The 24,909-nt window shown below is 42.7% G+C and overlaps 1 protein-coding gene across 1 annotated transcript in view; it reads left to right on the forward strand.

The window, feature by feature from the left end:
- Positions 1-23,995, forward strand: part of sema3aa (sema domain, immunoglobulin domain (Ig), short basic domain, secreted, (semaphorin) 3Aa) — a 34,494-nt gene extending 10,499 nt beyond the window's left edge. The window contains exons 2-17 of the mRNA XM_069700365.1: positions 3,164-3,324; positions 5,319-5,381; positions 8,989-9,108; positions 10,068-10,158; positions 10,239-10,358; positions 12,347-12,489; positions 12,642-12,756; positions 12,859-12,928; positions 15,224-15,368; positions 15,488-15,707; positions 16,083-16,174; positions 16,280-16,321; positions 16,560-16,717; positions 18,545-18,612; positions 18,760-18,908; positions 20,103-23,995. Of these exons, the coding sequence (XP_069556466.1) occupies positions 3,164-3,324; positions 5,319-5,381; positions 8,989-9,108; positions 10,068-10,158; positions 10,239-10,358; positions 12,347-12,489; positions 12,642-12,756; positions 12,859-12,928; positions 15,224-15,368; positions 15,488-15,707; positions 16,083-16,174; positions 16,280-16,321; positions 16,560-16,717; positions 18,545-18,612; positions 18,760-18,908; positions 20,103-20,828 (2,483 nt within the window). The 3' untranslated portion in view covers positions 20,829-23,995. The remainder of the gene's footprint in view (positions 1-3,163; positions 3,325-5,318; positions 5,382-8,988; positions 9,109-10,067; positions 10,159-10,238; positions 10,359-12,346; positions 12,490-12,641; positions 12,757-12,858; positions 12,929-15,223; positions 15,369-15,487; positions 15,708-16,082; positions 16,175-16,279; positions 16,322-16,559; positions 16,718-18,544; positions 18,613-18,759; positions 18,909-20,102) is intronic.
- The last annotated feature ends 914 nt before the right edge of the window (positions 23,996-24,909 follow it).

Raw genomic sequence — 24,909 nt, forward strand, 5'->3', positions numbered from 1 at the left:
AGGTGCTCACGCCCAGTTCCTCCGATTTTCCAAACCACAGTAGATCCCGGCCCAGATAAAATATGTGTGTGTGTTTGTGTGTGTGTGTTTGCACAGACCACCTTGTCTTTGTCAGAGATCACCACGTGTTGAAATGTGCGTGTCTGTTTTTTACTGCGGCCCATCTGGGGGAAACCAACATGATGGACCTCAGATGCTGACATTTTGGACCTCAGTCCCTGCTCCCGGGCTCGGCTCAGTTTCAAGTGATAGGGGTCGCCACATATCAAGCCAAAATGGCAGCGAATAGAAGTTCAGGAAAGTGGAAACAGACAGAGGATACTGCTGTTTGTCTTCTGGTTTGTTCATTTGATTGTCCTTAATATCTGACATTCTTTTCTTCCCTTTTTATTTTTTCCTAATATTTTATTACCCCAAAACTATTTATGTTTTCATTTAATTCCCATTTTTATACCTAGTTTGGTTCTTTGCCACGTCCGTTGCTTTTTTTTTGTTGCTTTATTGCTGAAACGCAAGAAGACCTCCTCCGGCTTTCTGTTGACTTGAAATTGCATTTCCTTACTTCCCTTCTCAAACTCATTTCCTGACACAGCTATGTCGTGTCTTATTGGTAAACTGAGAACACGGAGGTATCTGATTGGCTGCCACATGACAATATAACAACTCTGAAGACAACTCCTAACTTAAATATTAAATTACTTGTCATTGTAATTCGAGCATTGTATACTTGTGTGTGAATAAATATGAATACCAGGATGTTGGTGTGCATGGAGTGTAGAAAAGATACCTACACACATACGCTCAACCCATCTGTGGTAAAGTACAAATTCTCACAAACTCGCATCCACAGACATCCATTCATGCCCACACCCGCCCACTCTATTTCCGTAGCCTTAAACCTTTCCTCAAACACAAATCCGACTGACGCAGATGAGCTGCAACCGTCTTTATTAGGTGATGACCACTCCCTCTCGCAGCCCTCATCCACCCCACTCGTACTCGATACCCAGCGATGGTTGACACACCACTTCCTCCATCTCCTTCAATCCTTTCTCTTATGTAGACACAGATGTCCAGATCTTACACACTGTGAGTGGGCGCAGATGGCTCCTATAGCAGCCCGTCAATCAGAGCTTTGTGGGGAGAGCAGGGAGATCACAATGCACTGGACTGACTGCACACGTGTGTGTGTGTGTGTGTGTGTGTGTGTGTGTGTGTGTGTGTGTGTGTGTGTGTGTGTGTGTGTGTGTGTGTGTGTGTGTGTGTGTGTGTGTGTGTGTGTGTGTGTATGCACACACATGCTTGTGTGCGTACGCTTGTGCTGGTTTCTATATTGTGTCCCTGTGTGTGTCCTTTTGTGCTGTGGTGTCACTGACGATGATGGATGGAGCGTTCTGATCCGAGGCTGACGTATCAGAAGACTTTACCTGTGGTGCACACACACACACACACACACACACACACACACACACACACACACACACACACACACACACACACACACACACACACACACACACACACACACACACACACACACACACACACAGCATGTGTTGTGTATTCAGCAGGCCAACCACAGGCCAATGGCTAATAGATTAATTGAATTACAATTTATTTAGTTGTAAGTCAAATGTTAATGCTGTTATTGTAATTATAATATTTTAGACCAGCCTGCAGAGCTGAGCAAATATTTTGATTGATGTGCAGCATATTTTTTTGTGGTGAGAGCTTCAATTAGATTGCATTGTCTTATAATTGGCATTTGGGCATCATGCATCCTACATAACAGAAATATCTAGTAATTAGATGTTGTGAAGAGAAGGAAATGTATTTAGTAAATAGTCTTTACACACAGTATGTTGCTGATATTTAAACACTTTCACATAGGGCTGCAAAAAGTATTACTTTTTGTTTGTTTTGTCCAACAAACAGTTCAAAACCCAAGGATTTAAAATATGCAATGATATGAGACATAGAAATACAGCAAATACTCACATTTTAAAAGCTGTAAATAGAGAATGTTTGGTATTTTTTGCATTTGATTTATACATTTGTAGAGTTTTGCAGAACATGTTCTGTAGACTGACTGAGGATTATTCTGGATTCTTTACCATTTACCCTGAAAATCAAAGCTTTACTCTAAGAACCTGCTGTATGGCTGTGCACAGTTGTAGCAACCAATACCAAAATGATCCATTTTGTCTTCTTTGTGCTACAGCAAAGTACAAGGTTCACTGACACAAAAGCTGTTCACATTAGCATTTATAGGACATATAATCCTGTGTTAACTTGCTTTTAGGAGGGGAGTGTTCTTCCTTGTTAATATAATGCTGATGGTCTTGTGATTGTTGAACCTTCAGAGTTGATGGAACTCATCTTTGGTGATTAAACTTTAACTGACTGTGAGCAGTCTGGCTAGACTTTAGCCTATACATGAAGTCTCGTGTCAGCTCGCCACAGTTTATACTCAAGGACTTTGTACACCGGAGTGGAACTCTGTGAAGAGGTACATGTGCAGTCACAAACTCATTCATGTTGATTTGCATTATAACCCATTTACAGATACATGCACACCCTTGCGCATACTTACTTACACCCGAGTGTGTCCCCTGGCCCTGACTCCATATGAATTATTCAGCCAATCACACGGCTGAACAGTCTGAACTGTGTCCCTGATTGGGACATGCTGTGTTCATTTAAAATGCGTCACGCTATATTTGACTGACATGTGTCCATATGGATATGTGTGTGTGATTGTTTGTAAATGTTTGAGTGAAAACACAATTAAGGAAACATGAAATTTCCTTTATTGTAATTTCATACAAAAGGGCACCATGATTGGGGCAGCACTTAGAACTGTTCTTCTAGCTATTAACACATGGCTATAATGAAAAAAGCAAAACATGTCTTGACTGGTCACTGATATTTTAGTTATGAATAATTCATACGGTATTTAATCGAAACGGTGTGTGATTAGTCCGTGCTTTTTTTTTTTTTTTTTTTTTTTTTTTTTAAGTGAAAAGGTGTTTTGTACTGCAGAAATGTGGGGGTTGTTTTCTCATTTGAATCTTTTTATTCATCTGTTTTTTAGTGGGGTTTTTTATTTATCCATATCCATACATCTAAGCCTCAACACCATTTTCTTCTTCTTCTCTTCCAGAGATGTTAGAGTCCAGTAACCTCATGACCTTCAATGGCTTGGCCAACAGCTCGAGCTACGACACTTTCCTATTGGATGAGGAGCGAGGGAGACTACTGGTCGGAGCTGAAGACCACATCTTCTCTTTTGACCTCGTCAATATCAACAGAGAGCACAAACAGGTAAAACTCAGATGCATGATAATTTATTTGACTGACAGAAAAGCTCCCAAATTAGTACCTGAAGTGGCAGAAATGTTCCCTCAACACATCATGAATAGCAAGAATAGTATAGAAAAGTTCCAATTTGTCAACCTTCGTGGTAGAAATGTTCCCAAATGACACCCTGATTGTCAGAACAGTTACCAAATGGTACCTCAAGTGGTGGAATGGTTTCCAAATGGCCACCCCCTAAATCAACTGAATGGGGTAACGAGCCCTCCCAATTTTTTAAAACCACAAATAAAAACATCTTATGGGCTTATTTGTGTAAAATTGACATAGTATATGTGTGCGTGTGTATAATAGAGCTTGCTGTAAAAAGCTGACCTTGTTCTACATCCATAAGAAGCTAAAAAAAAAAAGCACCCCAAAGGTTCTGCAGAGTCAGCACTTGATATGGTGTATGTGGATTCCAAGATGGATGATTGGTCAAAACTTCCAGCCCTTTTGTCAGCAAAAATATGAGCATTTGGAAAGCTGACATTTGGTTCTAACTTCCTATTCAGTCCCCCTAACAAAATTCACCATTCAAAAGTACTGGGATGTGGCAAACTTCCCGCCCTTCAATGTTTGGTGCTAGAAGGTTTGAATGGAGATGGGCGTGACCCATTCCGGCATGGAAACAACATACTAAAAAAGTTAGGGCTCTTACATGTTTAGAAACCAATTCTCTCCTCTCCTCTGGAGTCCATTACTCCATCTCTTTCTCCCCTCCCTTCATCCCTCCCACTGTCTGTCTGGGTCCAGACAGGGCTGTCAATAATTCCATTACTCCACCTGGACTAGGTTAACAGTCTTTTTATCTGATTCAGGCTGCTATCATGGACACACAAGACTGACACAGACTTGCCTGCAGGCTGCAGAGAGCCGAACAGGAAAATGAAAGTGCTGAAAAATACATAGTCAATTCAGAGAGGGAGAGTGTGTCTCCGAATTCTTTTGCCCTTGGCTCGGATGTGCACTTTTTCTTTCCTTTTTGCTCTTTTGTTCTAATCTTTGCATCATTATAAGATAAAGGCCAAAAAGCAGTGATTAAGCAAATTTAGTGTAATTACCCTGAAATGTGCAAAGTAGACTCCCATGAGAGGAAAACTCAGCTGATCTCGAAAGGAGATAAAGTCTAGGAATAGAATGAGGAATTTCTGTGTAACTGTGTGTATTGTATGGACATAATAATGCGAGGACATGCATGTGCATACATTTACATTGTCTATTGACATCTGCATGGCCAGCAGCAAAAAGCGGCGCTCTATTGCACCCAGCTTTTGAGTATATAATCGTTCCCTGAATTATTACAGCTCACACATGCACTCATGCTCCATGTGTGTTTGTAATTCATGTGACACGAGGGGCCACAGATGGATGACAGTGAGACCTAGCTCTTCCAAAACAAAGTAGCGAAACTCTGGTTTCTCTTGATGTGGAAAGTACAACCTTATGCTGAGGTCTTCAACCGTACAAAAGGATTCAAACTTTTTAAATGCAGTAATTTGAACCAGAACCCCTGTTTAGACTGAATGACATGTCTTAATTGACACAGCAAATGCAATATAGGGGGCAGTAATTGTACATTTTCCAACATATTTTGTTTAATTTTACATAAACACACTATATTTTCTCATTTCTCATTTTCATTGAGCTGTGATGTAAATCCTTCACCCATAAAGCATTTAAGAGACCATCCCTTTTATATATTTAGTATTATATACTGATCATTTTACTCAAAACAGTTTATTGATGGTAAGGCCAAGGATATGCATGAAAATAAAGAATATTAATAAAAATAACGCGTGACAAATCCAAAGTCATTCTCCTGGAATTGCACAAATGTTGTTTTCCTCTGATTCACTGTTTTGACTCACTGCCTTCCGGTTTTCTGTTTCATGAAACAACATGTAATTCTTCCTCTCCACCTCCAGCCTCATGTGACTTTGTCTTTTTTCTCATTTGAACAGATTGCATGGCCCGCCACCCCCTCTAAGAGGGATGAATGCAAGTGGGCAGGGAAAGACCTCGGGGTAAGTCCACATTTGTAATGGCATCATGATTAGAGCTCTTCCATGTAATGTTTGCTTTTTTTATTACCCAAATTCTATTCCTGTCCTTTCTTCAAATTTGTCAGTGATTCTTGTTTGAGTTACCGGACCACATTAAATGTCCTAAAACCAACGTAGTATTGGAATAATGTGAAGAGGAAGGAGATTAGCTCAGACAAAAGTACAGTAGCTCTGTTCCATCTCACCTCTGGCACACTGTACTCTCTGTAGGCCGTCCCCCAATGAATCCTACAACTAAACACACAGAAACACACACCACAGCAGATGTGTGGTCACAGTAAGATGTACACATTGTGTCAGGGGCACAAGGACAATGACGCAGAGGTTATTTGCTTCTATGTTGTACAGTTTAATTTTAGGAGTATGCTTGTTTATGCGCCTCAGAGTATGCGCATGTGGGCATTTTTATGTGGGAGTGTATTGTTTGAGTTCCCGTTATCTGGCGCTGTGTGTTAGCTCACATGTCCAATTCTGCACTAGTTTGCTGAACACACACTATATGCCACCGACTTTGTTTGTGTGCACACCGGTGTTAGTGTATGTTATCTGTGTGTTGCTATTTGGAAAAGGTCCTCTCTGTGTTGTATCTGATCTTAATTTCATGGCTGAACGAGTCTCGAGTGCGGGGCTGCAGAGTTCGAGGATTATCCTGAATTGCATAGTCCTTTTAAATCCCAGAGGTTCCACCGGGTTCAAACTCACCACCATTTTTTTTTTTTTTTTTTTTTTTTTTTTTAACGTGGACACGAAGTCATAACCGCATAAGCAATACTACACCTTCACTCCCTGTGCAGTGGGAAGAGTGTTCTTTGGCAACAGAAAATTTCACAAAACACAATGATGAGGTATTTGCGTGCTGTGAAAATGTTTATCCTTGAAAATGAGGCGGTGAGAGCAGAGACTGGGTACTGCATGAGGAGGCCTTGATTAGGACATTACTAAAGCATTCAGAGCTCCCAAAATGATGCATTTCTCCAAACCACAATTTACAGCCGGAGAGCAAATGTAACAGCTGCCCACATCCCCTCTAAATGCCTGATGGCTGCATCACTATCCCAAGCAGGGCTGTGTAATACAGCCCAGGTTGTTGCATTTCATTCAGTGAGCAAAGGGTTCAGATACTGGAGTGTGGATTTTACAATTTTGTAGAACAGCCTGATGTCATTTCCGATTAGCTGTCCAGCTATTACAGACCTTAAAGTAGAAATAACAGTCCAAAGTTATCCTATGTTTCCAGTGCTTCTTCCATATTCAGTTAAAGACCTCAGCATTATCTCAAAATTCACTCAACTCATCCGAATATGTACAAATCTGTCCACTCATTCCTCCCATGGAAAGTCATCAGTAATACCCAGTCCAAAGGGAGTCATTAATTTGATCCAATAATGACTCATTTATCCTCTGTGGGTATTGTGGTTTTCACATAATGACATGGTTTGTGACCATAGGAACCATTTTTCACCTGATGGCCAGACGGGGCCCGCACGTCTGAGTGACCATACTGAACGTCTGTCAGTGTTTGGGTGCAACCTACCTACCACATAGCTAATGAGTCGACCTAAGACAGCCATGTAAAGTCTTAAACAGAGCTGACCCTGGAGTTTAATGGAAGGAGTTGATGAAATGTACATAATAAGAGTGATGTCAGGGGGGACGTTTGCTCCTGCTGTTCATCAGTAGGAAACACAGAGGGTAAAGTCATTAAGTTATCCAGTCACATAGACACAGAGACGGGCAGGGTCGAGGTCAGCCACAAGACATCATGCAAGTCTGTGAATTTATCCGTAGTTCTGTGGCTGACGTGTGCAAACTTTGTGAGTAGAGTGGGTTAATGATAACATGCTGGTTTAAAGGTGTCAGATACAGAGAAGTAAACCCAGCCTGTTAGCCTGCTATAACAAATATTTTATATTTCAAATTGAAAGAATATTTTGAAAGTTAAATCAACCACACTCATGTCTGTATTGGCAATATGAAGGTACCAACAACAGCCAGTTAGCTTAGTACAAAGACCAGAAACGGGGATAAGATCTTTCCAAAGGTAACAGACTCTTCCTGCCCACACCGCTACTGCTCACTAATCAAAATGTTATGTCTTGTTTGCTTAATCGTACAAAAGAAATGAAATATTTTGGGGGCGCAGTGGCTTCCTGGGTCTCCACCGGTTGCCTGGCCTTCTTACAGGGACAACAAGGTCTCAGGAAGTCACTGCATCCAGCCAAAACATAATCCATCGCGTATCCTCCCATCGAACCACATATTATCATATCAACACTTTTCTTTGCACAGATGAAACAAAATACACTGGTAGGCACATTTTGTAAACTGAAAGCGGAGAACAGGTGAGCTAACAGGCCAGCTAAGCTTACCAGCTGTTAGCTTCAGTTGCATGTTGAACGCACAGATGTGTGATCAGTGTCCAGTTTCACGTCGAACTCGCTGGAAGAAACTAAATCAGAATATTTGCCAAGATTTCAAACTTCACTGTAGAGGAGGACGAGGAGTCAAACAACAGTTTCTGCTTTTTTGAATAACAAAAGCAGGTTCAGTTTTTCTGGAAAAGATTTGCAGAGTGTGAACCCGGAGTTAATTGTGAAGTTGCACTGGAAAATGTCATCACTCCAACCTGCAGCCCTGTTTCCATTTATGTCTCATACGAGGGACATCATCGGCTCATCAGAGTAAAACGTCTGTGAGCTTCAGAGGAGTGAGCAGATAGACGTGGTGAAGGCAGGAAGGGAGACGGATAATTTGGCCGTCGGCATGTGATGTGATGTGATGTGCGCTGGGTTTCCAAATCCCCTAACAAATGTGTACTTATTTGTTAGGTGGGTATCCAGCATGTATTTATAATTAGGCAAACCCCCAGCCTAATCTCTTAAACACGTGCCCAAATCAACTCCTCGAGGCTGCTAATAACCCTCCTGCATTAACCAATCCTGTTGATTAGCACTCTGATAAACAGTCTCACACCACTGGGACTATCAGCATGTACTGGAGAGCCAACCCAAATACCCTCCATAAACTCAAAACATGTGGGTCATTAAAGATCTGTGGTCGATTTACTTGATTTGATTTACAGGTGGGATTTCCTTGAGGGAAACTTAATTTCAGAACCAACTGGAAAGTCCCTGCTTAAAATGGAATTCCAACAAAGCCTTTGTCTAACCTCTATTATCCTCTGCTTTCTGCTGGTCTCTATTGTCAGTTGAATCACGCCAAAGTTTCTCTCTATTAAAAATGTCATCTTTATTTTCAAAATGGATAAAACTTCATTTCAACTTTATGATATGTGGGAATATTTTGGCAGTGTGAGATCACGGCTAACATATGCAAGCTCTTTCATAACAATCCCCAAAAGTTTCACATGCTTTGAAAGACTATATAATATGCTACACTGGTAAGATTTCAACATAAACAAAGACACATCTCACGTTCACAAAATGTATTAAAATCTCTTTGCCAGATGTATGTCTCATTGTATACAATTAGCTAGAAGTTGGGAGTTGACCTTCTTTGTCTTATATTTTTTCTTTCTTTCTTTCTTTCTTTTTTTTTTTTTTTTTAGAAAGAGTGTTCGAACTTCATCCGGGTCCTTCAACCGTACAACCAGACCCATCTGTACATCTGTGGCACAGGAGCCTTCCACCCCATCTGTGATTATCTGGAAATGGGAAAGCGGGCAGAGGTAATACGTTTGGTGCTTTAATGTAACCAAATGTGATGTGGGTTTTTAATCAGTTGTATATATGCAAAAGGTCATTTAGATCTCAATTGAGCAGTCGATAAGAAGTCATTAAATGTGATAACAGTGAATAAAGAAATGCGATGGCTGCATTGAGTCTATGCCAACACCACCCACACACACACACACACACACACACACACACACACACACACACACACACACACACACACACACACACACACACACACACACACACACACACACACACACACACACACACACACACACACACATTTTAAATAGTGAGATACAGCAGTGTTCATTCCTCTCATTGATTATGTTCTCATCAGTGTTTTCTTTCGTGTGAAGACAAAGTGGAAAAAAAACTACACTGTTCAATATCAGCTGTCGGATATTAAACAACCTCTCTCCTATGTAAAAGTTTAATCAGTCATCTTGATAAAGGTCTACAGGCTAATCAATGTAGCAGCGTGGCTTCTGCATGCCCCAACAATGGGGTGGGGAGTGGGTGCTTGCACCATGCTGTTTTTAGTATTGAAGACCCTGCATGTGTTCACTTCAGTTTAAATCAGTGTTGTCAGTAACTGATTTAAAGAAAAGTGAGTAAGCTGGGTCTCTCTTTTGTGACTTTTAATTTATCCAAAGACTAATGTCTACTGTTACTGCATTAGCCTACATTATTACCCCATTATTTTTTTTTTATTATTATTGCAGAGCCTAATGCTGAGCGCAAACCAGAGCAGAACGAGTCAGCAGTGTAAAAAAATTGCTCATTGCTCATTGCTCATGTCCGGCTGACTTTGTTTCGCATCGCAGCCCAAATTTAGCATGCTATACTGAGAATAGGTTGTAACCTGAAACGCAGGCTATAAATGTACCTTTAACCAGGCTTAATGTGGCTTTCATTTCATGTTGACCTCTGACCCTTTCCACCACAGGACAACATCTTTCGACTGGCCTCGCATTTCGAGAACGGCCGCGGGAAAAGCCCCTACGACCCCAAAATGCTCTCGGCCTCGCTTCTGCTTGGTGAGTTTGATCTCTGCCTCCATCACCTCCAAGATTTACTCCTGGTCATTTGTTCCTAACTAAGCTTTTCTCACTGGCAGATGGAGAGCTATACTCTGGCACTTCTGCTGATTTCATGGGAAGGGACTTTGCCATTTTCCGTACCCTGGGAGACCATCATCCAATCAGAACAGAGCAGCATGATTCAAGATGGCTGAATGGTAAAAAATAAAAAGCCCACAAGAAATGTATTCTCATGAAAAAAAAAATAATCTATGTTGAGTGTTATCTACTTTTTCTTCATGAAAATAAGTATTGTGTATGTACTCCCAGAAATGTGGTATTGTATTATCCTGTAGATACCTCACATATGCCGCTTCTCCTGGGTTTTCAAGAGGCTGTTTGCATCCACAAACTTGGCCAACAGTGTTCAGACTGCAAAAACTAGATAACATACATTTTAAAACTTCACAAACTCCAGCAGAATTTACTGTTCCTGTAGAATTGAACAGTTGAGGCATATATACACAACAGCTTTTCAGTAAAAGCTGGAGGTGAACTCCTGTCATTGGCCATTATTATGGGAAAGCTTTTCAACAGACTTTGAAGCATTAAATTCTCTCACAGGCCTCAAGTCTCCAATCATTTCCATTCATGCGTGGACATCAGATATGAAGAGCCCCATTCACAAAGTCACTGGATTTGCCTGTGCTAGTAAGATTAGCGGTGCAGCGAGGGTTATTGACTGTTCAGTCTGTCTGGCTATCTTTCGGCACCGCGGAGGACTTAGGGAGCCACAAAAGGTCAGTTTTGAACCTTTCACTCGAGCTGTGCCATCCCCTTTTTCCCCCCTTCTTCCCACAGAACTAATCCGCTCTCAGCTGTTTTCCTGCAGCGGAGTCAAATTCCTCGCAGTTCCCCTCAACCACCCACCTCCCCCCAGCGCCATCAAAAATCACAAACAGTGGTCTCTGCAGCGCTGATTACTGTGACATATTAATAAAGAGCGATTTAAAAGGGAGAAGTCATTGTTGCAGCGTTAATCCCCATCGATCTTTCACCTTGTTCAAACAAATACTCCAGGGATTGAATCCATTCGCCTCGGCAAAATCCAACGCCTTCCCCACAAAGAGGGGATTGTAATTGCATGGATTACTGGGATGGGGATGTTCTATTGAGCCTTTATCAACAAGGTTACATGGTACTCAAATGTAACAAGAGAGGAACTTGGGCATGAATCCTTAATAGCAGCCGATTCTAAAAGGATTTAGGGTTAATCGGTAGTTTTGGCTGTAGTAGTCTTGATTTTATTTACACATCTCTTTTCATGCCTTCTTACTCGCACGGATGTTGGATTAAACCTCCTTCGAATAAAGTGGCCTTTTGTCGGCACTTAAATGTAATGAATTGTATGACCTCAGCGGTTGGCGACACCAGCAGCAGCCTGTTTTTCTATGTGATGCATGCCCGGACGAATTTATGAACGTGTAGATTTGACGGCACATATTCACGATGGAAGAATGAAGTCGGTGTGGGGCACACATGATTCATTCCAGAGGTCTCGCACCCTCACAGCACATATAAATCTGCTTCCCTCTTTGGCCACACTCTCCTTTTTCACAGCTACTCTATATCCTAAACGGCCATGGAGGTGTAACATGGCACTGCTTGTTTCTCTCCGGCTAACCCTCGAGCTTTCAGGCTCATTTTACGCGTGACGACGCCTCAGTGACTGCGGCCACTTTTCCTCAGTCCCTATACTCCCTTTACATCAAAAGATATATTCCAGCCACCACGGCCCCCGCGGCCCCTGGCTCCTTTAGTTTAACTTTGATTTCCTCTCGCGCTTAAAGTCAAGATGAATTTATTCAAATGTTACCCCGGACAATCAGAGCCATGTGTGTTTGTGAGGATGTGGTCTAGAGACAGGGGTTATGTGGGATTTGGATTTGGAGCGCTCACTTGAGGTAAAGTCAGATACTGTAACACCAGGGCGTAAAGTGAATGGCTGTTATTACTGAGCCGTGACCGAAGAATATCATGGGGGATTGGTTTTAGAGGTGTAAAATAGGGTTGAAAGGATTGTAATTGGGACAGAGGTTGGATTGTAAGATTACATCTGTGAGAGTGTGTGGGTGTGATTTTCTGACTTTGTACGAGTGTGTACAAAGTTTTCCCACTTTATCCACTTTCTTTTTTTCCCCTTTAGACCCCAGGTTCATCGGCGTGCACTTGATCCCTGAGAGCGACAACCCTGAGGACGACAAGATCTTTCTGTTCTTCAAAGAGAACGCCATGGATGGAGAGCACACTGGAAAGGCAACCATCGCCAGGATAGGACAACTGTGTAAGGTAACAACACACGCAACCAAACAAAGTCCATATCACTTTTAAGCAATGAAAAAGCCTGATTTTAAAAATGTACATCATTAGCTACGGTTCTGTTGCAGTCGTAAGTAGATACTGAGCTGAGAGCTTACAGAGATGTGTTGATGTTGTTGCAGAATGACATGGGAGGTCACAGGAGCCTTGTAAACAAGTGGACCACTTTCCTCAAAGCCCGGCTAATGTGTTCAGTCCCTGGGGTGAATGGCATTGATACGCACTTCGATGAACTACGTAAGTGTGTAGTCTCCATTTGCATATGAAGAAACCTCACAGATCTCTTCAAAATGCTCTTGAAAAGTCTCTCCTTCAGCTTCTCCTGTTTCTGATTTTCAGAGGACGTGTTTCTCATGAGCTCCAAGGACCCGAAGAATCCAGTTATCTACGCTGTATTCACAACATCCAGGTACAAACCTGTGCAGATTCTTTTCCTGATGACCTCCAAACTGTGCATCAAATTTTCAAACAGCCTGACAGATGCTCGTAGTATCATATTTGTTTTGTTGATTTGTTGCTAGGAGATCAGAAGGAGTTGATATATATTCAGCGGGCAACCGTTCTGGACAAGCGATTTCCTCTATATTTGAAAAACACACACGTTTCGTATTTCCTTTCACGCATTCGTTCTTTTCACATCTTTCATTCCGTCCCTTTATCTGCAATTTCCGAGCCATTTTAAATGACATGACGGGACGCATGCGACCGAGTGTGCCGCCATCTAATTCCCAGACAGCGCTCCCGTAATCCACTTACAGGTGTCTTACGGTTGCTTTCCTTTCCGATGGCAGACGTCCCCCTCGTCTCAGATTGGAGATTGCTTTTATCCCATTCCCCCATTCCTCCCTACCTGTCCCCCTGTTTTTTTCATTGAAACCTTGGCAGGCTTGTAGGGAAATCAGATTATGGGAGCAGGAGGGAGCGAGAGAAACATGATATTCACTTTGCAGCAACGCATGATTCTCCCCTGGCCACCGCCCCAGACATGAATGGGGATTTCAGAGGCCGGGTGTGGCTCTATTGAAGCATGTGGAGAGGTGAAGGCACGGGGGCGAGGCAGATAAGTGAGTTGAAATGGCACAGATGGTGGCACTTATCATGATGATGAATTTGCATTTGGGAAGGAGGAGGGGGGGGGGTATTTTGTGTCCAGTACTGTCTCTGGGCTGCTTTGAAAGGAGGACAAACACTTCACCATCAATCACAGCTAATGATAAGACGAGCTGAATAGAACAGTGGCGCGAGCTAACGCATACTGACAGGCGCCTTGCATCACCAGACCCGTATGGCTTTTCTCAGCTTTCTGGAATGTATTCAGACCAAGAGGTTGGTGCGCGCTGGTGGGCGTAAATCTACGTATACACACACACACACACACACACACACACACACACACACACACACACACACACACACACACACACACACACACACACACACACACACACACACACACACACTTTAAAATTCAATTATGGGGCATTGAGGAATTAGAGTGGTTTAATTGGTTTTCTAAGTGGCCGGTTTTCAGAGATGAATAGAGCAGACATTCAGAGGGACCAGCTTTTAATATCTCTGCTTAATGAGGCACAAAGAAGCTGCTACTGACAGATCAATGTTTGATTGTGCCTCTATGTGTGCGTGTGTGTGTTTGTGCATTTTTCTAGGGGTGAATTTGTACACCTCTTTCCTTTTCTCTGTGCGTGTATCTGCACAAACACATGTTCGGCCGTCTTCTCAGGCACACGTATTGGACTGTCTTTTTTTTTTTCTTTTTGCCCCGGGAGTTAATTGAATTTCTCTGTAATTAACATTTTCAAATGCTAATCCATTCATCTTCCATGCTTTGGTGAGTACTGTCGGCTGTGTGTATGCCAGCCACATCCCTAATTAGTCTGATACAACTTCCCATTGCAGTCAGCAAGACAAAGGACATCTCGAATCTTATTGACGCGTTTTGGCTCCTGCGAGCGCGGCACATTTGCCGTCCAAAAGAAAATCTGCCATCTGAAAAAGTGACACTTGGAAAGTTAATGAATGAACTTGAGAACATCTAACCTGGCAAAGCAAATAATTACAAATCTATAAAACTGTGATACAAATCTCTTCACATGGTCAGAAGACTGCAAAGAGCCAGATTACTGAGTCACAATCTCCATAAGAACATTTTATTAACTTGTATGTAATATATATCTTTGAATATTTTCATGGAAATCCCAAAATTCTTCGCTTAAATGAGTCACCATTGAGATTGCTGTCTTCTGGATGACCCAGGACAGAGCATAAGTTGAAAGAAAATCCACATCATTTGTTTTTCCTTCTCGTGTGTTTGATCGACCTTGCTGCTTCGGACCTCGTCTGGCTAGCGAAAGCAACATCCGCCCATCTGGCTCAAGCGAACGCTTGCAAAAATATTAAAGGGGATTTCAAATATGCTCTGAACCAGGTCTCTTGTTTAGTTGGTGATGTGCCCAAATTCCTGTCTGTTCTCAAGAGGCTGGAAGCAATCAGAGAGAAGTTCCAATCTGTCATTCCTATACTTAGGTAATGACAACCTCGCTCCCTGCTGTCTTTGTGCGATGAAGGGTCATTTTGTTGTCTTTCTTCAGCATTTCACAAGCTCCTAATCCTTGTCTTGTTTTCTCTGTCATCTTGTTCTCTCCCTGTCGTCATCCTTACACTCTTTTTATCTTTCCCTCCACAGTAACATCTTTAAAGGCTCGGCAGTGTGTATGTACAACATGGCAGACATCCGGAGGGTTTTCCTCGGCCCCTACGCCCACAGAGACGGACCCAACTACCAGTGGGTGCCTTTTCAAGGGAGGGTGCCGTACCCTCGCCCTGGCACTGTGAGTCCTATTATACGAAAGCACAAATACAGTAAATGTATAATAAAGTAACATGGAGATGCAAAACACTGCTTCTCACTCTTCAATTTGTGCTTTTTTTTTTTTTTCTTCAACCTCAGTGCCCCAGCAAAACATTTGGAGGTTTTGACTCCACCAAGGACCTCCCCGATGATGTCATCACTTTCGCCAGGGGTCACCCTGCCATGTACAACCCAGTGCACCCGATAGGGGGACATCCCATCATGGTGCGGACGGACGTGGACTACCAGTTCTCCCAGCTGGTAGTGGACAGAGTGGAGGCAGAGGACGGGCAGTATGATGTCATGTTCATCGGCACAGGTATACAACTTTACGCTGACGTCGTAGCCATTTATTTGTTGCTTTAAAATGTGTTTTTAATGCCAGGCTTGTTCACCTTAAAGCTTTTAGACACGTTATTGAGATCAATCTTAGGTATATGGCAACAAATTTGGCAAATAAAACAATATTACTCAAGAATATTTCACTGAATATATCCTAGTCCAGCGTCAAACCTTTTACTTGTGGCATTTATGCAGGGAAAAGGCCAAACAATAAAATCTATAAACAAGGCATGCATCCAGATTTTAACACGGGTTAAAAATTCATGTATATGTAACCCATGAATAAACATATATATATGTATGCATGATTTCATGATGCACTTAATGTATGTGGCTGTTTGTTGTCTTTCAGATATGGGAACAGTGCTGAAGGTGGTGACAATCCCCAGAGAGAGCTGGCACGACCTCGAGGAGGTTGTGCTAGAGGAGATGACTGTCTTTAGGGTATGACATTGAAAATTGACTGTTAACAGCAATTTATGAAGCTGCTCCCTATGAAAATATGATGATGTCCATGGGTTTTAAACAATCTGTCTTTGTTTTGTACAGGAGCCTACTCCCATTACTGCCATGGAGCTGTCCACAAAGCAGGTAAAAACATATTTTCACACATCGTAATTAATCCAGAAGTTGTTGACGAGGCTACGGGGTCCAATTGAGAAGTTCTGGGCCTTTAATCAAACATTTATCCAAAAACAAAGATATCTAATGTGCCTACTGAGAACTAAACCCGCAATCGCCTTCTTTTTTTTTCCGCAAGAACCATTCCAAAAGAGCCACGCAGGAATATTTAATTTTTACGTCCGTGCTGTTTATTTGGCTCCCACAGCAACAGCTGTACCTTGGCTCAGCCCTGGGTGTATCACAGATGTCTTTGCATCGGTGCGAGGTGTATGGGAAAGCTTGCGCCGAGTGCTGCCTGGCCAGAGACCCTTACTGCGCCTGGGACGGTGCTGAGTGCTCAAGATACTTTCCTACCGCCAAGAGGTAGGAGCCTGCACACACCACGCACTCCTCTTTAACCTTTATTTATCCTCCGAGGGTTTGCTGAGCCTGCACGCTCCTTTCCAGCAACATCCTGCCTTTGTGTTAATGTCATCACATGCAGTCACACCTGGGAGTTATCAGTACACCTGCATTCTGCGCCAGCAGTTGGCTTTAAAACAACTGGTTTTAAATGCTGTGCTCAAGGGCATCCTGATATACAGCCTTATTTCTCTAACCTCAGACCGCCACTAGCCTATTGGCAAGTGCAGTGAATCCAAAATATAGACGATGATACACGGCACTTGCCAAAACATCTGAACATGCACGTAATCTGGATGTTACACAGGCACAAAATACGGTCATTAAACACACAAATTCACATTCCAAGAAGTTCAATCCAGCAACCTGGGTTAGCGCTCATGCCAGCAACAGTTGTTCGGAGTTGTGATTTAATTACGCTACAGCCAAGACACGCACACATAAAGAGACACACATGAATATACATACATAAGTACACACACACACACACACACACACACACACACACACACACACACACACACACACACACACACACACACACACACACACACACACACACACACACACACACACACACACACACACACACACACACTAAATTATAGCCAACAGGAGCTGTCTGACCGCTTCACCCTGCAGCCAAGAGGTATGAACATACACACCCTCAAATTACCCTCTGCTGTATCCAGCAGGATTAAGCTGACCACTAGAGCCCTCACACACACACACACACACACACACACACACACACACACACACACACACACACACACACACACACACACACACACACACACACACACACACACACACACACACACACACAGCACTACACCCATGCGTCTCATTCATCCAGAACTTCTCACACCAGCAGAAGTAGGCCAGTGGGTATACTCCAGCTTGGCAGGGTTACAGAGGAGGTGGCACACCCCATGGTTAAGGCCAGGACCAGCTCCTCTCAGCTCTCCTCTAACACTGCAAATATTTTCCCTCTCAGAACGAGAACCAGACACCCGGCCCTGCACGTGCTCAGACGGCCAAAAAGGCAGGAATGTTAGCCGAGGAAATGTTCGGAGGAGGGACATGCGTGAGGAACGAGTGTCCAAATATTTTTGACACACAAAAGTTTGGCAGGGGGAAAGGAAATGGTCGTATTTGTGAGCAGAATTTACACATGCGGTCTATTTCATTTCATTTTATTTTTTAATTTAACCTTAATGGCTCTACTTTTTCACTCTACCTGCTCTTTTCCCTTCTTTCCAGCCCTTGCCTCATTTTTGGCTCACCCCTTCTTGATTTGTAACGGCGCCTGTTAAAACTATGACAACTAGAAGCAGGGGACACATCCGCAGCTAGTCAGTAAAGCCAGACTATGAAAATGCCTCACCATCGCAGTAAAACGCCAAATGACATCGTGGACTTTCATATGGAGAGGACAAAGAGCGGCGCTGCTTTTACAAGGCGTTTCAAGGGCAAAACAATACTGTGTGTGTTTCGTAATAACGGCTCATCAGCAGCCAACGAAGCCTGGTGTTTCACTGCTCAGCAGGTTTATGTTTCTTACAGTTTGCCAGGCTTTCGTGTGTTTTTTCATCCATGTGATTTAACAGTGGAGTAAAGGTTGAATAAATGCCCATGTTCTTGGGCATTGGGTAACATTGCCCCCTAGTGGTTGAAATTAAAAAGTACAGAGAAAACAACGTGCTAAATAATTTCATTAATTGTCTGTGCATCCATGTATGTTTTCACTACTGCCATTCACTAGTTACTTGTTTTTCTTCACAGGAGAACCCGACGTCAAGACATCAGAAACGGAGATCCTCTCTCACAGTGCTCGGACCTGCAGCATCATGGTACCTTAAAGACTTCACACAGACACGATACAGTCTGCCTCCTCTCCGTGCCACACACTTCTAATTACTCTCTCTCTGTGTGTGTGTGTGTGTGTGTGTGTGTGTGTGTGTGTGTGTGTGTGTGTGTGTGTGTGTGTGTTTTATTAGATGACGTGGATGGCTTAGGAAGCACCGTGGAGGACCGGAGTGTGTTCGGTGTGGAGAACAGCAGTATGTTTCTGGAGTGCAGCCCCAAATCTCAGAGAGCGCTCATCTACTGGCAACTGCAGAAGCCCAACGATGATCGCAAGCATGAGGTGTGTGTGTATTTGTGTGTGTGTGTGTGTGTGTGTGTGTGTGTGTGTGTGTGTGTGTGTGTGTCTAAGGTCACATTTTAAAAACTATGTGAAATAAATGGAAAATGAATGGAACATGTACATTTCGTGTTCCCTGGTGTACAGCTGCCCTCTTATTTAATGGTTTTTCAATCATAATTAATACTGTTATGTGAATCACAAATTAAGACCATACTATCTATTTCACTTAATTCGATTTCTGCAGAAAAAACATCTCTCTGCCTTGGGCCAAACCTTTCCTGATCTGACCTATGACTCTCTTCATCTTTAACCTCGTAGACCTGGGAGGGCGTGGCTGTTTAGATTCACTTTTGACCCGAGGATGTAGCCGATTACTTTTGCAAGAATTTGTTCTGTGGCTGTATTTTTCTAGCCGGGTGTTCATGCCGTGTTGTTTCAGGTACCAACGAGAAACAGAAACACGAGACAAGAAGTCCAGTGACAGATCCAGCAGTATGAGGGCTAATCAGATGCAAAACACAGCAGTTTATCTTTTTTTCTTTTCTTTTCTTTTTTTTTAAAGGATATTGCCACTCCAGCAGAAATACAGTTTCCAGCTTACATATTAATCTAAGAGGAATGTGGACTGTTTGCTTGGTCACCACAAATGCTTGATGATTTTGCTGTTGCTGCTTAACTTGAGCCATGTTTTACTTTTTTACTCAACAACCGTTTGTGTTTTCAGCCAGATACACTGGGTTGTGTTGACAACCCAGATGATTGATGGAGCTGCAGTTATTCATGCAGTGCTGGGTTCAGATTTGTGGGCTGTGTGTCTGTGAGGTCTAAAAAAAAAAAATATTTGCTTCTGCTTTTGAACTCTGGATATTTTAAAAGTCAGTTTTGAATCGTTCATTGTTTTCATCCAGGTCTGCTGTCTTCTTCTTTACTTCCCGTGTGGGTCCTTGCTATGCTTCTTTGCCTGATATGGTTGGCAACTGTCAATCAGTGTTATAGTGTAGAACTGGCAACGTGGATGTGTATAAATGCTCCACGGTGCTACTGGACGTCACAAACTCAGCAGAGTACTTTTAAGATAGAAGTTGTAGAATTAGTCAGTTCAAAGAGTGTGGACCAGACTCGTGGAATATTCCCATTCACCTGTCTGCAAACCTTTCTCTTATGTTCTTTATCTTCTCTCTGTGTCTTTCTCAGATCAAGCTGGATGACAGAGTGCTCCGTACAGACCAGGGTCTGCTGATACGCAGCCTGTCTCAGTCTGACACAGGTGTCTACCACTGCCAGGCTGTTGAACATGGCTTCATCCAGCCGCTGCTGCGCCTCAACCTTCAGGTCATCCCCGCCCAGAGACTGGGTGACATCCTACCTGCACTTCCCGGCGCCGGAGGCGGCGTGGGCCCCTTGGCCAAGCACAGGCTGTGGTACCGGGACTTTCTGTCTCTCCTGGACCACCCGGACCTCAACAGCGTGGAGGAGTTCTGCGACAGAGTTTGGAAGAAAGAGCGCAAACAGAAGAAGGTGAAGACGCCCAACGGCAACAGTCAGGGCAAACCTGACGGCACCGGCGGTTCTAACACTGCGTTACGGCCTAAAGCTCCCAACGCTCAGAAACAGCAAGCCAGTCCACCACAGAGTAGGCCATGGCCTCAGGCTGGCGCTCCGACAGCGGAGGAGCCCACACAGAGCCAAAATACCCAGAAAGGTCAACCAAACCTGGGTATGTTGGCAAACCAGGCGCCCAAGAACAACCAGAAGGCACAAAGCGGCCAGAGGGGGCAGGGCGGCTCGGCCGGTTCTCAGGTTGTGGGGGGATCTCGGGCGAGCAGCCAGCATGCAACCAAGTGGAGACGGATGCAGGAAAATAAGAAGGGACGCAACAGGAGGACCCATGAGCTCCAAAGACCCCCACGTAGCGTTTGAGACAAAGCACAGAGACGCACACGTTCAACCAGATCTACTCACACGCAAGCACAAAAAAATAAAATAAAACATACATCCACATAAATACACACACAAACACGTTCTATAGGTAGTCTATCCGATTTCAGTGACCTCTCCATAACAGCAGAACAAAAATAAAAAACACCCTGTTTAAGTAGAAATACATGAACTGCACACATGTAACAACGACAAAGCTTCAAAGACACACTCATGAATGCACATAACCTGTGAAAAGGACAAAGACGATCAGAGGACTGAAAAACTGGAATGCACACTGTAAATGTGTGAAGATACGGCTGGTTGCCTGGGATACTGCCTGGCAGACACTTCAACCTCCTGTACATAAGCTACTAAAATAAAACTGGGACAAAAGTGTTTCGCGAGGTGTTTGTTGGGAAGTCAAAATGGACTTAATTTGCTGAGAGGACAGTTGTGGAGACATCGATAGATTCGTGGACATTTTAGGGGAGCAGAAATTATGCAGTTGCTGCAGCCTGTCTGACCTGAGCATGTGAAGTGTACATGGAAATAGTTTTCAAAAACTGTTACTTTGAAGGACTGCTGGAAGAGGAAAGGAACTTTTCAGTGAGTCTTTCGAGTCGAGACGAGCAGAACAACAACAGCACCCGAAGGAGAAGGGTTGCAGTTCACCTCGGATGTGCGCACAGCTTGCACCGGTGGCTCTCGGAAGCATTATTACGCGGAAGAAAAAACTGCAGAGTCATGCCACTGTGCAGAGAGAGTGCTTCATCATAACCCTTTCCAACTGAAGCTGGGAAAGCATTGTGCATGTTGTTGTCAATCAATGTTTTAATAAGCTAATTATTTTATGGAATTCTAGAGGCTTTTTTTTACACCCTACCTAAAAAAAAAAAAAAAAAAAAAAAAAAAGTTAAATTTTTCTTTTGTATTTCCTTTCCTTTCCCAAACCAGTGCTTCTATGTTTTTTTTTGGGGTGGGGCAGAAACTGCAGGCAACATAGTAGTCTTCATTGTGCATTATCCCTCCTGCTCCCGAGGATTCTGTGTAACTTATTACGTTGTTGCTTTTTTTGTTTTGTTTTGTTTTTGTTTTTGTTTTTTCTGGGATTTATAGAATTTGGGCACAAATCCCAGTTGTAGGCTATGCTAAAAACCCAGTCTGAAAAAAGACTGCCTGTTGTTTTGTGTACATATATACAACAAACTTAACTCTCTGTGTATATACAGTACATATACAGTGCAAGAACACCACTTGATTATTATTTATTGCTCATTGTTTTGTGAAAGGGTTGCATTTATTTTTGATATTATGGTATATTTGGCTCATCATTGGAGAAACAATGGCAACAAAAAAAAAACTTTGATGGACCAACGGGCTGAGGAAACCCCTCTTCGAGGATGTAAGGGTTGAATTTAAGTTCAGGAACACGAGTGCAGGGGTTTTTGTGTTCATTAAGTACATTTTTCGACAGAGATCCCACCAACGATAAGCACAATTTTGTCTCTTTTTGCCTTTCATACCAGATCATTTGATTGCGTTTCCCCCCCCCCCCTTCTTTCCCCCCCACATCCATCCAACATTTTTTCATCCAGTAGCTATTATGTGTAAGATAATTCCCCAAACTGAAAAACATTAGCTGTGAATCTCTGTAAGAAATAGTGGAGAAAATGTTAAATCTAGTCTGAGGAGAAGACACATTATACTGCATGTGAATGCTACCTACAGTAAGTGCATCTTTTTTAATCGTCTTTTTACGTGTTTTGTGTGAGAGGTAATTTTCCCTTAAAGCAAGGTGTGAATTACTTTTGTCCTTTTGCCAAAACAGTGATATGAACAACTCACGATATTCTGGCCAAAGCTCTTTTCGGATCCAAGCTCCTTAATCTCCGATTCAACAACGGTACCTCCTGTGTCCCCCGCCCTCTGAAAACAGGACAAGAGTAGTGTGTCGATGCAATAAATTAGAGCAGATAGTGTTCCGTACTGGCACTCAAAAGTTCGGTATGTCCCCGATTCTGGTCTTTCCCTCCGAGTTAGAAATGTGAGAGAGCTGAACGTTACCGCTGCTGTAACACAGTTCTTTCTGGCATGCATTCAGTTGTCTAAATAAACATCTCCGTTACAAAAAAAAAAAAAAAAAAAGTTTCTTTGTTCTCATTGCTGTCAAAATTCTTCTGCACATAATGCACTCGGCCTCATCCTGAGTCACTTTAAGGCAACACAAATGGCCTCAGCTATAAATAGTTGTCTGATAAGAGAACACAGCCTTGTCAGTCAAAACAATGTCATCACTCTCGTGGGTTGATGACGGCGTTGAAAACTTGCATTTAAACAGGACGAGTCTGCAGACATGTTCATTGCTCTGTGAGGCTGACCTGATGGTGGCACTAGAGGATAACTTAAGGGGTTCCCAAACATTTCATATTGATGGGGATGTGAATTTATGTAATTCATTTAATGGCAGTCCATTTCAAAAGTGTAAGTCATGCTGGCAGTGGATGAAAAGTCTGGACATCCAAAGTTGGGTGGACCCTCTGGGAACCCCCACCCGCAGGATGAATGTCTGCACAGCTGACAGCGCCAGTTCATGGATTAAGTAGACACGTTTGAAAACTGAATCGTTGATGTTGAAATACATAAGAGCGTGGCTTAAATTTCCTCAGCAATGAATCATTCCTGAAGCTCAGCCCTGGTTACCTTCACAGAACATGCTGACATCAGTTCTCATTGGGACTACTTCTTGGAATAAAAGTGGCAATTTATCCCAGAAAGCTCTGTTTTAGAGATGGATTATGACTAGAAGCCTTTTTTTTTTTTTTTTTTTTCCAAACCAGGCATTTTGCCATGTCACAGCTGTAGCAGAACTGAATTCAGGTGAGCTAGTTTACAAGGTCGTCGTATTACACACGCTGGCTCACTGGTATGGTTTACTGGGACACTTGATGGAGCGGGCCATCGTTTTAAAATGCAATCTGCATACTGTTGCAAACTGGATTTACGTGGATTTACATTTATTGTGTTTTGATAGAAATCTTAGAGACAACTTGTGTACATGAAAGTAACTGCATGGTTTAACACCACTAGAGGTGAGTGACATTTATGTTTTTTTTTTCTGCCTGTGGAGCTCTCAGCTGCTGCTGTTAATAAATATTGGAGTTAAAGTATATTGGGCCTTTTTTTCTCAAGAGACATTTTAATTGTCAAAGCAGGAAAGCAGCTGTAAAATATTGTTTCTGTTTTACTCCCTGAGAGTACAACAGCTAAAGGAAATTCAGACATCATTGAGTATATCATTTACACGTAAACGGACGATTCCTGTCTTCAGTAAAAAAAAAAAAAATTTAAAAAAAAAAGGCCTGGAAATTTAAAGCGAAAACGTGGATTACACAGAAAGTGATGGTTCTCCGAAATGGCCACCAGAGGCCGCTGTTGTCCCACAGCCTTTGCAGCTCCCTGTCGGCGCTCACAGAAGGCCTTGTAATGATGAGTTCTAAATGGGTGCTGCAAACATCCTGACATATTGTGATATTTTCACAGAAATACCTTCCCGTCAGACACAATTACCTCCGAGAGCCACATGCTCAAAAACGGTGTCAGTTGAAGTGATTAGGGTTGTGCAATCATGTTCTCTCCCCTCAAGTGTCATGCACGTTTATGAATTTGCTGCTTCTGTTACCATGACGACTGTCTCTTGAATGTCCTGCTTGTGAGTCTTTAAAATACTCATGTTCAGCTGTAGGAAGGAGGTGGGGTGAGGGGGGGGGGTCTTGACCATCATGTTGGAGGTTTTTGTTAGTGTCTTTTGCTTTAGGGGAGTGTCTCCACTGTCTGAAATGCTTTCCTCCACATGTCAGCTCTAAAACGTGTTCCTTACAGCTACATTTCTATGTGGAACTACATTTTGTGCTTTTTTTTTAATTATTATTATTTTTTTTTTTATAGCTGACTCAACACCAGTCGAGCTCCACCAAAATCTGTTAGCATACAGAAATCCATTCATAGGACAGATTTGATTGTTTTTCTGACATGATTCTCACATTTTACTTCCCTCCTTTGACTTTAAATATTAAATTCTCAG

The sequence above is a fragment of the Brachyistius frenatus genome, unplaced genomic scaffold (genome assembly GCF_029030835.1).
Source record: "Brachyistius frenatus isolate BFR_SWC_R1_liver_20210118 unplaced genomic scaffold, ASM2903083v1 Contig_33, whole genome shotgun sequence".
In the NCBI taxonomy this organism is placed as follows: Eukaryota; Metazoa; Chordata; class Actinopteri; family Embiotocidae; genus Brachyistius; species Brachyistius frenatus.